The sequence below is a fragment of the Mya arenaria genome, chromosome 3 (genome assembly GCF_026914265.1).
Source record: "Mya arenaria isolate MELC-2E11 chromosome 3, ASM2691426v1".
In the NCBI taxonomy this organism is placed as follows: domain Eukaryota; kingdom Metazoa; phylum Mollusca; class Bivalvia; order Myida; family Myidae; genus Mya; species Mya arenaria.
The window spans coordinates 10,775,355-10,792,865 of record NC_069124.1 but is presented as its reverse complement, the minus strand read 5'-3'; the positions used below and the strand labels follow the sequence as shown (position 1 = coordinate 10,792,865).

The following is a 17,511-nucleotide window of genomic DNA, read 5'->3' as shown; positions in this document are numbered from 1 at the left end:
AGAAAATATGACTCTAAATACTTTCATAAACTTGTGAATAGTCAAAGGCAAATAGGGTATATTCTTAACGGGTTCAATACGCACTTTAAACAGCTGGCTAAGGAATCCAGAAATGAAATGTTTGATGAAGAATGCCAAACAAGCATACATGTACGTAATGAAATTAAACACATAAAAGCACTTGTGACAAATGTGGAGGTAAAGCCTGTAGAATATATCATTAACACAGGGAAATATCAAGATAATTACTATATCTCCATTGAACATTTGTTAAACTGTTAATCAAAGTAAGGATCTTTCTCATATTTCAATTTTGGTGAATTTTGAAGCCTTTTGAAAAATGGACTTATTTCGCCCATGTTCAAAAACAACGGTCAATCCAATGGTGCAACCAACTACATGGGCATAACTGTTCTACAAATCATTTGAAAAGTTGTTGAACTAATCTTGCGAGACAGAATATATATATATATATCGCCTTTTGTTTAGCAAATCCCAAAAATGCCAAGAGAGGTTTTACTAAGTATGCATCTCCAATCAAGTCAGCTCTTATGGTCGAACAATTTTATAGAGAAGGCAAGGACCATGACTCTAATTAGAACTTGAAATTCCGTGATGCTTAGTCAGCGTTCGATGATGTCGATCATAATCCACTTCTTAGAATATTTAACTGACAAACACCGGACGCGTATTTTATAAAGTTCTTAAAGATCTATAAAATGGTGCAGTCAAAAAACTAAGTCCTGCGCTCTGTTCTGTTTTGTTTTGTTCTCTTCTGTTCGGTTCTGTAATTTTCGTCTAGTAGAGCACCGGCTATTATTTTTGTATTATTATGTCATCATCCATAAAGAGACATCATGTATGTACATAAATTAGTATCATATCTAAAGTTGTAAATTATAGGAAATCCATTGCGCATCCCCGACAAGAGATTGAGCTTATATTAACCAAGTATCATTCTTGAATACAGACCATTTCTATTTATTTACCCTTTTAGATCAATGTATACTGTTCTGGACCAATGGACCGATATTTTCCCTAAACATTTCCAGACGTTACCTCTTTATGACTTAGTTGATGGATAAGGTATATCGGTGCGGTGAATGCCGCAGTCAAGGAGACGCCGAAGCATTCTGATATAAATATTCATAACCTTTTGACCAAGGCCTAAATGATTTGCTTAGGGTAACATCTTTTTCAAAAAAGGTAGGGAAGGTAGGCTTTTTAATTAGGCTTTATATAAAAAAAAATATTGTCACCATTGGAGAATGGTGTTAAAGTTATCTTCTGTATAAAGCATTGAAGGTTTTAAACTACATATTTAAAAGCTCTTTATTTTTTAACTGACTATAAAAACGATAGGTTCGACGCCTATTACGTACGTAGGGTCAGGTAACCCCACCCAAATGTATGTTTTAAGCCCAGTGATTAGTAATATTTACTTTGCAGTCACGTGACTTAGTCACATGAATGGATTCGTTAATGGCCTTCTTTTGTCACTATCGAGGGCGGTCGTTATCCGGTTTAGCATTATATAAAAAATACCACCTTTACCCTGTCAACAGTCAAGATACTAAATATACAACACACACACACACACAAGCACGCACGCACGCACGCACGCACGCACGCACGCACACACACACACACACACACACACATGCATATATATATATTTATATTTGTTTATAAGTTTTTTTTTATATTGATTAACATGTCAAGATACTAAAATGCAACAAAAATATACAAAGTTTGTAATATATTAATGAACATGTATCAGCACTTTCGGTGGTCTGTTCTGTATTTATCTCAGTGTGTGTATACCACGTGATAAATTACGTCATATATGCTACGCCGGAAGGCAAAAAATCGTTTAAATTGAAGACTTAAATCAAAGATAACTTTTCATTTACAACACCATTTTAAACGAAACAAAGGGCAGTCTATGTCGCTGAAAGAGCCCCGCATTTGTTTTACTACCAAAATTTGATGAGGTCATTAGTTTCATGATACACTTCGACAAAACTGTTTCCAAAATAATGTTTTGACAGTGCTCAGTCAGACGGCCGTATTGTGAAAAGGTTTGTCGAAGTGTTTTAAGAAACTAAACCCTCAATCAAATTTTGGTGAAAGACCGAAGGTGGGGCTCCGTAAGCGGCGTAGACTGCGCTAAGTTTCATTTAAAATGGTAAAGAAAATAAAAAGTTATCAGTGTTTTAAGTCTTCAATAGAAGCAAAATATTGCCTTCCGACGTGCATTTATGACGTAATTTATTACGTGGTATAATTACACTGTATCTGCGTGATCTGAAATAAAAAGAGCAATAATATATTAGTTGTGAGCATGGTATATCCCTTTGCACAACTCTGTTGATAAATAATAACGATAAAGGGATTTGCTGTCAGAATAAATAAAAGCATTCGTTTTAATACATATTTAGTAGTAGTAAGATGCCATGAAGTAAATTCAAAGTGATTAAGAATTGGCGAAGTGATCTGGCTGTTACATTGTAGACGCAATATTTGACACAGAGAGTGTGTATCGGATGTGTGGCAGTGGACGGACCTTTAAATACCCCCAGAAAGTTGAAATTCTTAATGATAAAGTCTTGTACTTATAATGAGTGCCTATCTGCAATTTCATTGGCTGAAAATGTAGGTTGTATTCTAATATCTATCATGCGTCTCTGATTCGGAAAGAATAATTCCGAGCCAAAGGCACGTGCGTTAGCCTGAAACGAGGCTTGTCAAGTTTGCAGCAATGCAGCGTGCCGGAGGCTCGGAATATATTATCCAGACAGGAACGCAAGTATGTTCTTGTTTCTTGCATACCCTTATTTATACATTTGTGTGCAAATGACGTCATTAAACGTATTAATTTTAGTTCAATGAAAGCGTCAAATATTTCATCTCAAATCACGTTTTTTTAAAATGATTTACAAATGTACAGTTATTTTTTTGCTCTATTTATATTATAGACTATGCTATGCTCTATGCAGGCATGGAATGGTTCATATATATTAATTAGACCTTTATACCATCGTTTTTCGCAGATACAGGCTACTGCGAACTCCTCTGTCTCAACGTCATCGTCCTCGCGATATACCACCTGGAAGTCTGAAAATCAATCACATAAATTTTTGAAAAATAAACACCAGAAAGTTTGAAAATCAAACACCATAGCACTATGAGCTAGAATAAAACATACATCAAATTTGATTTAAATCCAACTATGACTTTGAGATAAAATTAAGTAACTTTACATACTTCTGTATAGTTCTATACACTTAGTCAGCCCGTAAGCGATTGATGATTTGTGAATCATTTGGATTCCTGCTTCTAAAATTGCATGCGTGCAGAGTTTTGCATTCTGCATATTGTATCCTGCAGGGAACGCGGTCGAATCGTGTGTTGTAGGCAGTTTCCCAGGGACATAGCGCATTGCTGAAAATATCATCATCATCATCAGCATCATCATCGATATTATCATCATCATCATCATCATCATCATCATCATCATCATCATCATCATCATCATCATCATCATAACCACCATCATCATCATCATCATCATTATCATCATCATCATCGATGTACAGATCTATTAACAGAATCATTACAATGAATATAAGAACGATAAATACATCTTATATAATATTTGTTTGTACATACTTAGAAGTTAGATGTTTGTATGAACTTAAAGGGGCTGTACTCCGAATAAAATAATGAAAAAAAAAAGAAAATTGTCGAAAACTGACATAAACTTGGCTTCGATGTGTACAATGCATTGAAACTTACTAACTGAAGTACCAAATAGTTTACAATTTATTTACGTTTAGCAGTTATTTCGTATTTTTCCATTAAAAAAAGATTACTGGGTATGTCTACCAGGTAAAATTCATTCCTTATGCGTGATCGGCTAGTCGGTGTTATCACGTGATATTACCAAGGTAGGTCTATAGCTTAAATATGTCATCCATTTAGAGAACTTCGCCGTGACTCAGTGGATACGACGCTGAACTGCAATTTTGGCGACACATTTTTTTTTATATGACACAATTGCTTGAACGTTTTCCTACATGGACACTATTTTTTTATTAAACCCCAGTTTATGATTGCATATCAGACTTTTGCATCTGTAAATGTGGAAACAAAAACACACAAAAACTATAAAAGTTACTTAATCATTTTTATGAGATGTTCTTCTAAAAAATGCATTTTTTTTGTATATTTTTTGCGGACAAAGTTTTTAAATGCGAACGACGGTGCGGACAGCCGATGCTGACAGCATGGCCGGTGAAAACCGGCCTGCCACATTGAGAACGAGGTATAACTATACTAAATACATCAGATCGTAATTTAACTCTTACCTGTTGCCATCAACATTTGCGATGGTCTTCTCATATTGCTCTTGAATGTGCGCAAACTTCTCCGGCACCCCCGGGCATTCCCGATCTGGCCACGAATCGTGCACATGAGCACTTATTGTAACGAGCACTACCAGTATGGTAAGCGACACTAAAGACATGGTGGCTAATGGTAGCTACACTGATAACTGGCCACTGTGTTTTATTATATTATGGAGCCGGATATATATACACACATACATATAGGGCCTGACTAACGTCGGATATATCGATTGATATTTAATTGAATGTATCCGTTTCCTTTTTTATTCTTAACGGGTTTAAAGATTGACACCATGCTTAATATGGCTGATTATTGCATCCGTAAGTCGTGTCTGAATGTTTACTGATTAAAAGTTAAAGTCCCAAAAGGGTTGCATGGAAGTTAAAACACAATTGCGGTAAACAAAGTGTTTTCTCTATTTAGACGTTATCAAAAATATGGCATATGGAGTATGCCCAATTTTGTGTTAAAGTATCTCAAAAAGTATTAAAGCAAGAGCCATGGAACTTAACTTTGAATCTTATTTTTTTGTGATACTTCAAACGTTTCGGCCGCATAAGCAAATGACCTTGCATGCCTTTAATTGAATGTTTTAAATGAGTCTAACGTAGTTCATAGCCATCTGTTACACCATCAAAACACTTAAGATAATTGGAAAAACAGGACATTTCTGAAAACTGGAGATAAAAATTTAATGAAAGTACGATTGTTCAAGTATAGTATAAGGATTATTTTTAAAAAGGAACATCAATCTTTTGCATTTGTTTTACATGTTTGATGAAAAATGTATCCTACGATATGACTTCCTTATTCGCTGGCATATATTTTTTATAATACCCATCTTATCAATCTATTATCGTACGATCGCTTTTCAAATCGATAGCACTTAGTAGTTATATATATATGGACAAGTTGACGAGTAAAAGAATTGGTCTTTAAATAAAACAAAATTAACTTAATAAGGAAGCAAGTTATTAGAAAGTTATAGACAGTAATATTTTCCGGTGGAGGGGGAACACACAGGGGATATATGTAAACATGATATAAATCCGATCACCAGAGAACGTAAATTTGTCCATAATACTGGGGTTGGAGGTGTTCCAGTAATCAAAATTTGACCAAGCATTTTTCGCGTTTGGCGATCTCATAGGGCCTGTCACAATACTGCCCGCTGTACCGCCCCGGTAGGGTCTGGTGTTGACATATGCTATCGGCAACATGCCATAATTATCTGTATCGAACATTTCATGTCTGACGAATGGTAAAATCAGAATTATGCACTTCCTGCACGCATTATGTCGTATTTCGTGCATCAAAGATACATGGGACACACAGTTTAGGACCTATATGGTGGCATTGAAACAACTTTACAACACGTTTTGAATGTACATTTAATATGAAAAAGGTCGCTTTTAACACTGATGAGTTTAATAAATCGAGGGGTCAAAACAAAATGTGACTTCAAGACGAAGATTTGATACGATTTGTGGCTTCTAGTTGAGGGATAGAAACGAATTGTGACTTCAAGTCGAATGATAGATATGAATTGTGGCATCAAATAAAGTCGCAACTAGAACCGTTTGGCTTTCATCTTCGATATATGACTAAATAGATACATGAAATATATAAATAATCGGGCACATACTTCAGACATTATTTCGTATTTCGTGAATCAAAAACATAAATTAAATATTTTTATTTTAAGTTTACTTAAATACTTCAAGCTATCGAGACCCTGAAATTATATCGCAGTGCTACAAAAAATTAAATTATACTTGAGTAACAAATATTAATATATCAAACACATGTTTGCTGACATGATAGATAGATGGCCACAAAACCGAGATAAGATGGCCACAATTACCTAGCCTATGTGAACACACGATCCTAGACTAAACTAGATGCCTATAAGAACCCTGGACGAGATAATCAAACTAACCAAGACTATCTGGCCACATGAATCAAGACTAGATGGCCACAATAACCCAGAGTAGATGGCCACACGAACCTACACTAGATGGCCACAATAACCCAGAGTAGATGGCCACACGATCCTACACTAGATGGCCACAATAACCCAGACTAGATGGCCACACGAACCTACACTAGATGGCCACAATAACCCAGAGTAGATGGCCACACGAACCGACCCTAGATGACCACATTACCCAGAGTAGATGGCCACACGAACCTACACTAGATGGCCACAATAACCCAGAGTAGATGGCCACACGAACCTACACTAGATGGCCACAATAACCCAGGGTAGATGGCCACACGAACTTAGACTAGTTTGTTATTTATTGATGAACATGTCAAGATACTTAAATGCAACAAAAGTATATAAAGTTTGCTATTTATTGATGAACATGTCAAAATACTAAAATGCAACAAAAATATTAAAACAAATGTTATTTATTGATGAACATGTATCAGCACTTTCAGTGGTCTGTTCTGTATTTATCTGCATGATCTGAAAAAAGAGCAACATTATATAAGTTGTAAGCATGGTATATTTAATAACGTTAAAGGGGTTTGCTGTCTGAATAAATACAAGCACTTGTTGGATAATCGTTGAATTGAAGGTAAATCGTTAAATGATTTTATTACATATTAAGTAAAAGTTAGATGACATAAAGTAAATTATAAGTGAGTAAGAATTGGCGAAGTGAGCTGGCTGATACATTGTCAACGCAAAATCTGATGCGGGGAGTGTGTATCGGATAATATATATCATGCGTTTCAAGGGCACTTGCGTAAGCCTGAAACGAGGCTTGTCAATTTTGCAGTAATGCAGCGTGCCCGAGGCTCGCAATATATTATCCAGACAGGAAACGCATGAATGTTCTTTTTTCTTGCATGCCCTTATTTATAAATTTGTGTACAAATGACGTTTATCTTTTTGTATAATTTACCTGACGTCATTACACGTACTAATTTAGTATAATGCAAGCGTCAAATGTTTCATCTCAAACCACGTTTTTTTTTAAAAAACGATTGACATTCATTTTCTGAATACTTTCCTTGTCGAAATATATATTCGACCGAGTTCTATTGCACTTGTAAAATAAATCAGACGCACCGCGTTAGCAACGTGACTAAACAGGAATGGGTGTACCGGATTAAAATTTCCGGCACGTCAAATTCACCGAAAATGCCTATTCGGGATGCAAGAAACATTGATTATACCTCTAAAGCTAAGGTGTTCCAGGCTTTTTTTTTCAACGTCTTAACATTGGGACGATACTAATTTGCTACATAATTGATTTGATTTGATATTATATACCTGTATTTGGATCCGCATGTTCTAAATTACATGACGAATGTTTGGAAATAAAATCATATCATTATGATATATCTAATCTAACCCGGTCAAATGCACAGGCGGTAATCAACTTGACATATTGTCTTTTTAATAAGTCAAAAATGCACGGCAAATCAATTGCATTTGAATATCGATATACGTAAGGAGTAACACATTGGGAATCGTGCCTTCTGATCTCCGAGCATACGCGGACTTTTTCAGATATTGATAAGATGCATACGTGGATTTTTTTCTGATATTGATAAGCGCCCTGTTCGTTACCCAGACATGGACTATTTTAGATATATCGATTATAGTTATTTGCTCATTTATATTTCAGACTATGCTATGCTCTATGTAGGCATGGAATAGTTCATATATATTTATTAGACCTCTATACCATCTTTTTTCGCAGATACAGGCTACTGCGAAATCCTCTGTCGTCTCCCATGGGAAAAAGTCGTCATAGTGATATACCACCCGGAAGCCTGAAAATCAAGTACATCCATTTTTGAAAAATAAACACCAGAAAGTTTGAAAATCAAACACCATTTAATACATTATTTTTTTTTAATTCCTTCCAATGTGTTTCTTATAATTTGTACAAATGAGTTACAATGTATAAATATGAGTACGACACCAGCAGGCAGCAACACCTTGTCAAAGCGAGAGCATACATCGCATTTGATTTAAACCCAATTATGACTTTGAGATAAAATTAGGTAACTTTACATACTTCTGTATACTTCTGTACACTTAGTCTCAGCCCGTAAGCGGTTGATGATCCCCGGACGCACTGGATTCTCGAATGTAAAGTTGCAGGTGTGCCGAGTTACGCACACTGCATATTGTATTCTGCAGGGGACGCGGTAGTAGTCAGTGTTGTACGCAGTTTCCCAGGGACATAGCGCATTGCTGAAAATATCATCATCATCATCATCATCATCATCATCATCATCATCATCACCATCATCATCCTTATCGACACCATCGTCATCACCATCATCATCATCATCATCATCGATTAACAGATATATTAACAGAATCATTACAAGGAAAGCAAAACTGCAATAAGAACGACAAATATAGACCACATCGTATATAATATTTTTTTTTGTACATACTTAGTACTAAGATGTTTGTATGCACTTAATAGCCGTGTTCAAGTTGTACGAAGCATACGATAACACCTCTATACCCACTACCAAAATAATGTAGGGGTCTCTCTCTCTCTCTCTCTCTCTCTTTCTCTCTGTTTGCGTCCGCTCGTGCCTCCAATCTGTAATCTCAATTGCTTGAACGTTTTCCTACATGGAAACTCTTTTTTTAATAAACCTCATTTTATGATTGCATATCAGACATTTGCATCTGTAAATGTGGACAAAAAATGAAATATAAAATTACTTTATCATCATTATGAGGTATTATTTCTACTTTAAATGATTTTTCTGTATATGTTTTGTGAAAAATTCCGTTTAAAAATGCGGCTGCGGACGAAGGACTTGGACAGGTGACGCTGACATCATGGCCGATGAATACCGGCCTGCAACATTGAGAACGAGGTATAACTCTACTATTCGCCACATCAGATCGTAATTTAACTCTTACCTGTTGTCATCAACATTTGCGATGGTCTTCTCATATTGCTCTTGAATGTGCGCAAACTTCTCCGGCACCCCTGGACATTCCCGATCTGGCAACGAATCGTGCACATGGGCACTTATTGTAACGAGCACTACCAGTAGGGTGACTGACACTAACGACATGGTGGCTAATGGCTGCTACACTGATAACTGGCCACTGTGTTTTATTATATTATTGAGCCGGATATTTATATAGGGCCGGACTTACGTCGGATGTATCAATTGATATCAAATTGAATTGTATCCGTTTCCCTTTTTATTCTTAAGGACAACGGGTTTAAAGATTGATACCATGATTTATATAGCTCACTGTTGCTTAATATGTCTCATTATTACATCCGTTAGTCATGTCTGAATGTTGTCTGATTAATAAATAGTTAAAGTCGCAATAGGGTTGAAAGTTCAAAACGGCTGCGGTAAACAAAGCTTTTAGACTATTTAGACTTTATCAAAAATATGGCATATTGAGTATGCAATTTTGTGTTTAAGTATCTCAAGTTTTAAAGCAAGAGCCATGGAACTACCTTGATTCTTGGTTTTAATACTTCATACATTTCCGCCGCATAAGCAAATGAACTGGCATGCCTTTAAGTAGTTTATCGTCATCTTTTACATCATTTATTAAAATAGGAGTTCCTTTTAGCACTCAAGACACTTGGAAAAACAAACAGGACCTTTCTGGAAAACTGGAGATAAACAGTTAATGAAAGCACGTTTGTTTAATTGTACTTAGTTTCAGGACTTTTGAAAAAGAAACATCAACCCTTTGCATTTTTTTTGCATGTTTGATGATGCAAAATGTACCATACGATTTGACTTCCTTATTCGCATGCAAATAACTTTATACTACCAATCTCATCAACGTTACTGTATCGTACGATCGCTCTTCGGGTTAAAATTACTTAATAATAATAATAATAATAATAATAATAATAATAATAATAATAATAATAATAATAAAATATATTGAAACAAATAACTTTATTGGTTAGTTAACGATAATTTGAACTCTTCAATGTCAGCCACATATTGTTATTATACGATATTCATTTGCTCGAAGAAGCTTGTATTAAGAAGTTTATTTTTGTAAAGCAGAAAAAAAGTGGACGAGTTTAAGAATTGGTCTTAAAATAAAGCAGCTTAATAAAGAAGTTATTCGGCAGATATAGACAAGTTTATTTTACGGGGGAGGCGGAAACACCTAAGGGATCGATGTAAACAGCAATTCTGTTGTCTAGATCCGATCCCTGGAGCAGATAAATCCCTGGGGTTGGAAGTGTTTCAGGGGTCAAAAGCTGACCAAGTAAATTTCCCTTGTGTTTTGAATGTACATGTAAGTATTGAAAACTGCAAACTTTTAACACTGATGAATTTAAACAAATTGAGGGATTGAAACGAATTGTGGATTCAAGTCGAGGGTTGAAAACGAATTGTGACTTCTATTCGAGGGTTGGAAACGAACTGAGTCTTGAAGTCGAGGGTTGGAAACGAATTGTGACTACAGGACGAGGATTGGAAACGAAATGTGGATTTAAGCCGAGGGTTGGAAACGAATTGTGACTACAGGACGAGGATTGGAAACGAAATGTGGCTTCAAGACGAGGATTGGAAACGAATTGTGACTTCAAGTCGAGGGTTGGAAACGAATTGCGGCTTCAATTCGAGGGTTGGAAACGAATTGTGACTACAGGACGAGGATTGGAAACGAAATGTGGCTTCAAGTCGAGCATTGGAAACGAATTTTGACTTCAAGTCGAGGGCTGGAAACGAATTATGACTACAGGACGAGGATTGGAAACGAAATGTGGCTTCACGTCGAGGGATAGAAACGAGTTGTGGCTTCAAGACGAGGATTGGAAACGAATTGTGGCTTCAAGTCGAGGGATAGAAACGAGTTGTGACTTTAAGTCGAGGGTTAGAAACGAATTGTGTTTTCAAGTCGAGGCTTGGAAACGAATTGTGACTTCAAGACGAGGCTTGGAAACGAATTGTGACTTCAAGTCGAGGGATAGAAACGAGTTGTGGCTTCAAGTCGATGGTTGGAAACGAATTGTGACATCAAGTCGAGGGATAGAAACGAATTGTGACTTCAAGTCGAGGGTTAGAAACGAATTGTGACTTCAAGTCGAGGGTTAGAAACGAGTTGTGACTTCAAGTCTAGGGTTGGAAACGAATTATGACTTCAAGTCGAGGGATAGAAACGAATTGTGACTTCAAGTCGATGGTTGGAAACGAATTGTGACTTCAAGTCGAGGGTTGGAAACGAATTGTGACTTCAAGACGAGAGTTTGATACGAATTGTGACTACAAGTCGAGGGTTGGAAACGAATTGTGACTTCAAGGCGAGGCTTGGAAACGAATTGTGACTTCAGAACGAGAGTTCGAAACGAAATGTGACTTCAAGTCGAGGGTTGGAAACGAATTGTGACTTCAAGACGAGAGTTGGATACGAATTGTGGCTTCAAGTCGAGGGTTGGAAACGAATTGTGACTTCAAGTCGAGGCTTGGAAACGAATTGTGACTTCAGGACGAGAGTTCGAATCGAATTGTGACTTCAAGTCGAGGGTTGGAAACGAATTGTGACTTCAAGTCGAGGGTTGGAAACGAATTGTGACTTCAAGTCGAGGGTTGGAAACGAATTTTGACTTCAACTCGAGGGTTGGAAACGAATTGTGTCTTCAGGACGTGAGTTCGAAATGAATTGTGACTTCAAGTCGAGGGTTGAAAAAGAATTGTGACTTCATGTCGAGGGTTGGAAACGAATTGTGTCTTCAAGTCGAGGGTTGGAAACAAATTGTGGCTTCAAGTCGAGGGTTGGAAACGAATTGTGACTTCAAGGAAGGGGTGGGAACAAATTGTGACTTCAAGTTGAGGAATAGAAACGAATTGTGGCTTCAAGTCGAGGGTTGGAAACAAATTGTGACTTCAAGTCGAGGGTTGGAAACGAATTGTGACTTCAAGTCGAGGGTTGGAAACGAATTGTGGCTTCAAGTTGAGGGTTAGAAACGAATTGTGACTTCAAGTTGAGGGATATAATCTAATTATGACTTCAAGTCAAAAGATAAAAACGAATTGTAACTTCAAGTCGAGGGATAGAATCGAATTGTGACTTCAAGTTGAGGGTTAGAAACGAATTGTGACTTGAAGTTGAGGGATAGAGACGAATTGTGACTTCAAGTCGGGCGTTGGAAACGAATTGTGACTTGAAGTTGATTGATAGAATCGAATTGTGACTTAAGTCAAAAGTTAGAAACGATTTTTGGCTTCAAGTCGAGAGATAGAAACGAATTGTGACTTCAAGACGAGGGTTGGAAACGATTTGTGGCTTCAAGTCGAGGGTTGGAAACGAATTGTGCCATCAAACAAAATCGCAACTAGAACCGTTTGGCTTTCACCCTCGAAATATTACATAAACAGATAAATAATCGGGCACAATCTGCAAACATTATTTCGTTCATCAAATACATGTATATAAATTAAATATTTTATCTTTATTTCATACATATATAGAAACGTAAGTTAAATTGAAATAAAAAGATTTAAAACTATTAACAGTTATCACCTGGCTCGAAGCTAGACCTCGACAAATATACTGTTCAGTTAAGGATAACTATATGAGGCGTTTGCGTCCAACTTTTGCGGATTGGTTCCAAGCTTGCAGTGTATGCGCTGCGATGCAATAAAGATGCAAACCAAAAAAGGTACCTAACGTTACCGAACTTTAGCAGTACCTTAAAGCTGCACTCTCACAGATAAACCATTTTTACAACTTTTTTATTTTTTTGTCTTGGAAAGAGCAAATTTTGCGTAAATATCTGCAAACCAATGATATAAGATTGCTGACCAAAAATCAGATCGTAGATTTTCATATTTTCGTACGAAAATTAATGCTTATGGTTTAAAACGTTAAAAATGCATAAAACATCAATTTTTGAACTTAAATATAACAATCTTCGATCTGCTTTTTTGTCAGCAGTTTTACATAACTGATTTCCATGGGTTTTCGCAAAACATTGTTTTTTTCCAAGACACAAAATAAAAAAGGTGTCAAAAGGTTTAATCTGTGAGAGTGCAGCTATAACGCAGGGCTGAAGCTTGGTCAGTGGAGCTATCTAATCCCCGAACCAATCTTTCAATACAATTTTACTTGATCAATAAATATTGATGAATCAAACACACACATCATGACATGATAGACGGATGACCACTAAACCGGTATTAGATGGCCACAATAACATAGACTATGTGTTCCCACGAACCTAGACTAGATGGCTACAATAACCTAGACTAGATAGCCACACCAACTTAGACTAGATGGCTACAATAACCCAGACGACTAGATAGCCCCACGAACCTAGACTAGATGGCTACAATAACCTAGACAAGATAGCAACACGAACCTAGACTAGATGGCTACTATAACCTAGACTAGATAGCCTCACGAACCTAGACTAGATAGCCACACGAACCTACACTGGATGGCTACAATGACCTTGACTAGATAGTCACACGAACCTAGACTAGATAGCCACATGAACCTAGACTAGATGGCTACAATAACCTAGACTTGATAGACACACGAGCATAAACTAGATGGATACAATAACCTAGACTAGATAGCCACACGAACCTAGGCTAGATGGCTACAACAACCTACACTAGATGGCTACAATAACCTAGACTAGATAGCCACACGAACCTAGGCTAGATGGCTACAACAACCTAGACTAAATGGCTACAATAACCTAGACTAGATAGACACACGTACCCAGACTAGATGGCTACAATAACATAGACTAGATGGCTACAATAACCTAGACTAGATAGCCACACGAACCTAGACTAGATGGCTACAATAACCTAGACTAGATAGCCACAAGAACCTAGACTAGACGGCTACAATAACCTAGACTAGATAGCCACACGAACCTAGACTAGATGGCTACAATAACCTAGACTAGACAGACACACGAACCTAGACTAGATAGCTACAATGACCTAGACTAGATAGCCACACGAACCTAGTCTAGATAGCTACAATAACCTAGACTAGATAGACACACGAACCTAGACTAGATGGCTACAATGACCAAGACTAGATAGCCACACTAACCTAGACCAGATGGCTTCAATAACCTAGACTAGATAGACACACGAGCCTAGACTAGTTGCTACCATTACCTTGACTAGATAGCTACACAAACCTAGACCAGATGGCTACAATAACCTAGACAATATAGCCCCACGAACCTAGACTAGATAGCCACACGAATCTATACTAGATGGCTACAATAACCTAGACTAGATAGCCATACAAACCAAGACTAGATAGCCACACGAATCTATACTAGATGGCTACAATAACCTAGACTAGATAGCCATACAAACCAAGACTAGATAGCCACACGAATCTATACTAGATGGCTACTATAACCTAGACTAGATAGCCATACAAACCAAGACTAGATAACCAGGATAACCAACATTACATGGCCACAAGAACACAGTATTTCAGATGACTCCGCAAAAAACATTGCTTTCAAAGGTGCATTTATAACATGCAAGTCCTTTGTTGACTTATTGGTTAGGCAAAGTCATTTAGTACACTAACAGTTTAGCGTAATTGAAATTTACTTAGATGATGTGTGTATTTTTTCAACCACATCTGAGAAACATTTGCATGACATTGATGAAGTCTTAAGAAGATGTGAGCAAGTGGGAATGAAACTTTGACCAGCTATATGCAAACTTGCGGTAAAGAATGGAGTGTGTTTTGGTCATGAATTTAGTAGTAAGGTCTTTTCGCCCACCATTGGATAATATAGAGGTTATCCGCGACTATCCAACACCAACCAGTCTTATAGAGCTTAAAAGTGCGTTGGGTTTGTTCAACTGGTTTCGTAAATATTTTGAAAACTTCAGTGCCTAAACCCATCCTATATAGTAACCTTTGAAGAAAGGCTCATCATTTTAATGGACTGAAAGATGTAAAGACAGTTTCAAATCATTGGTCAATTCGAAAGTATTATTATTTCCACTGTTCAATCTAGATTTTTGCTTTGCTTTTGAGACCAGTTCAAAGGGAAGTGGATATAATTTATGTTGTATGAAATTCATGAAGATGGAATAAATCGTAAAATGAGGTTTGGTTCCAAAGGATTGTCTAGGTGGCAGCAATCATATGACCATACAAAGCTGGAATTTGTCATTTGTGTGCTTCTTATGTACATTTTGTTATCGATTGTGGTCTTCAAACATTAAAACCATTGTTTCAGAAACAACTCAAAGGAGCTACATTTGATAGATTAATAGCTTTTAGGTCTTTAACAGTTGGATTGTGGCACTGAATGGAAATCAGCTAGTGAAAAGATTTTTGGCCCAAACACTTAGTCTTGCACATCACACCTTTCTGAAAAGCTGTTGTGTAGTCTAGATAAAGGGGTTGCAATTTTGCCTTGTTTGCCGGAGAACCGACAACTTAGCTCTATTGGTCTGGTCATGGACACACACCGTTGATAGTAATCGTGTGGACATTTCTCTTTGTGATGTATATGAAGGGGATACGGAATACATGGTTAGTGTGTTTACAAAATTACATTCTCAACGCAATAACATGGTATAACGTTTTGAAATGCTATTTTGCCTTTGGATCAACAAGTGAAAACTTTTGGCACGACGAAAACAGAAATTACTATACACGACAGTGCAAATCGTTCATTTGATACTCAGTGTGTTGACTGTGTGAACTTCGACACTGATGGACTGTCTTTAATTCATACTGATAATGAAGGTAGCATTGTTAGTGACCATAATACCTACACCTCTTGATAGGGACAATGTCTTTTAACACACAAACGAGAATTTTGTTTCTGGATTAAATGAACCCACACAGGTTTACCGTTATCTGGACATGGATGAATACACGAAACTATTGATCGCATCTAGGAACACCATTATTTTGCTAGGCTTGTTGATGTTGTTAGTGAATATGTACGGTCTTGTCATATTTGTCAAGCTAGAAAGAAAACAATGTTCATTTGAAGAACAGCATTTACATCCTTTACCACTCGTAAATCTCCAACTGTTGTTAAAGTCAACTATGTTGCTACTATATCGATTTTGTAAATTATTACTGTTTTGTTCAGATTAAGTTTTTCACATTGTATTGTAGTCAGTGTTTTGTCGGATGTATGTCCCGATTGAAGTGTTTTTTTCTTCATTTTGTAGTCATAATCAGTTGATACTGTGCTATGTTCGCTTGCATTGTTGTTCGTCATGAAAATGATGCTTTATTGCTACTATGTTTGTGTGTTACAAATGTTTGTTAAGTGAACATGAATGAAAACTTTATTTTTAATGTTTCATTCCACATTGTTACTTTGTTGAATTTATACTAAGATGGAATTTTTACCTTTCCATTTTCCTTACATTAAACTTTTAAAATTTTTAAGTTCCCAATTACGTATATTATATTACATCGTTTACTTCCTACTTTTTCTTTTTACCATTATTTTTACAATTTTCATTTCCACACTCATATTTACATCGTTTACTTCCTACTTTTTCTTTTTACCATTATTTTTACAATTTTCATTTCCACACTCATATTTACTAGTTTATTTTACGTGTAAAATTTAGTATCCATAGTTACAGTTATGTGTACCTGATCTGGTTTGTCTCAACCAGGGGTGCTTACTCATATTGAATTATTGAGATTATTTTTGTAACTATTTCCCTTTAATATGTGGTGTTTCGATTTCAAAATGGTGTTATCTAAAGGCATCGTTAGTATAGTTATAAGAACATCTTATTATTGGTTTGCTGGTCTTCGAGGAAAACTTTTTAATGTTATAAAAGGTATATATAGTAGTGTCAAAACAAAAGTGAAGCTTTTTGGAGAAACTGGTGAATTGTTTGAAAGTTTTCTTGGTGTTCGTCAAGGGGAATGTTTAAGCCCGTTTATTTTTTCTATGTACCTAAATGACTTAGAAGATGAATTATTTTTGAATGGAGCCAAAGGAAAAGATATTGATACAATCAAGTTATTTCTATTGATGTATGCAGATGATATTGTAATATTTGCCAAAACAAGTGAAGAAATGCAACGTAATTTAAACATTTTACATGACTACTATAACAGATGGAAGCTATCTG

The 17,511-nt window shown here is 36.4% G+C and overlaps 2 protein-coding genes across 2 annotated transcripts; both read right to left on the bottom strand.

Moving 5' to 3' along the window:
* Positions 1–1,920: 1,920 nt before the first annotated feature.
* LOC128229416 (uncharacterized) lies at positions 1,921–4,548 on the bottom strand. The gene is made up of 4 exons (XM_052941328.1): positions 4,371–4,548; positions 3,268–3,444; positions 3,039–3,117; positions 1,921–2,307 (listed from the first exon to the last, which is right to left on the bottom strand). Coding segments are annotated over exons 1-4 (363 nt in total). The 5' UTR covers positions 4,477–4,548; the 3' UTR covers positions 1,921–2,306.
* A 2,206-nt stretch (positions 4,549–6,754) lies between these two features.
* On the bottom strand, positions 6,755–9,527 carry LOC128229214 (uncharacterized). The gene is made up of 4 exons (XM_052940964.1): positions 9,323–9,527; positions 8,451–8,629; positions 8,115–8,202; positions 6,755–6,883 (listed from the first exon to the last, which is right to left on the bottom strand). Coding segments are annotated over exons 1-4 (426 nt in total). The 5' UTR covers positions 9,481–9,527; the 3' UTR covers positions 6,755–6,882.
* Positions 9,528–17,511: the final 7,984 nt, after the last annotated feature.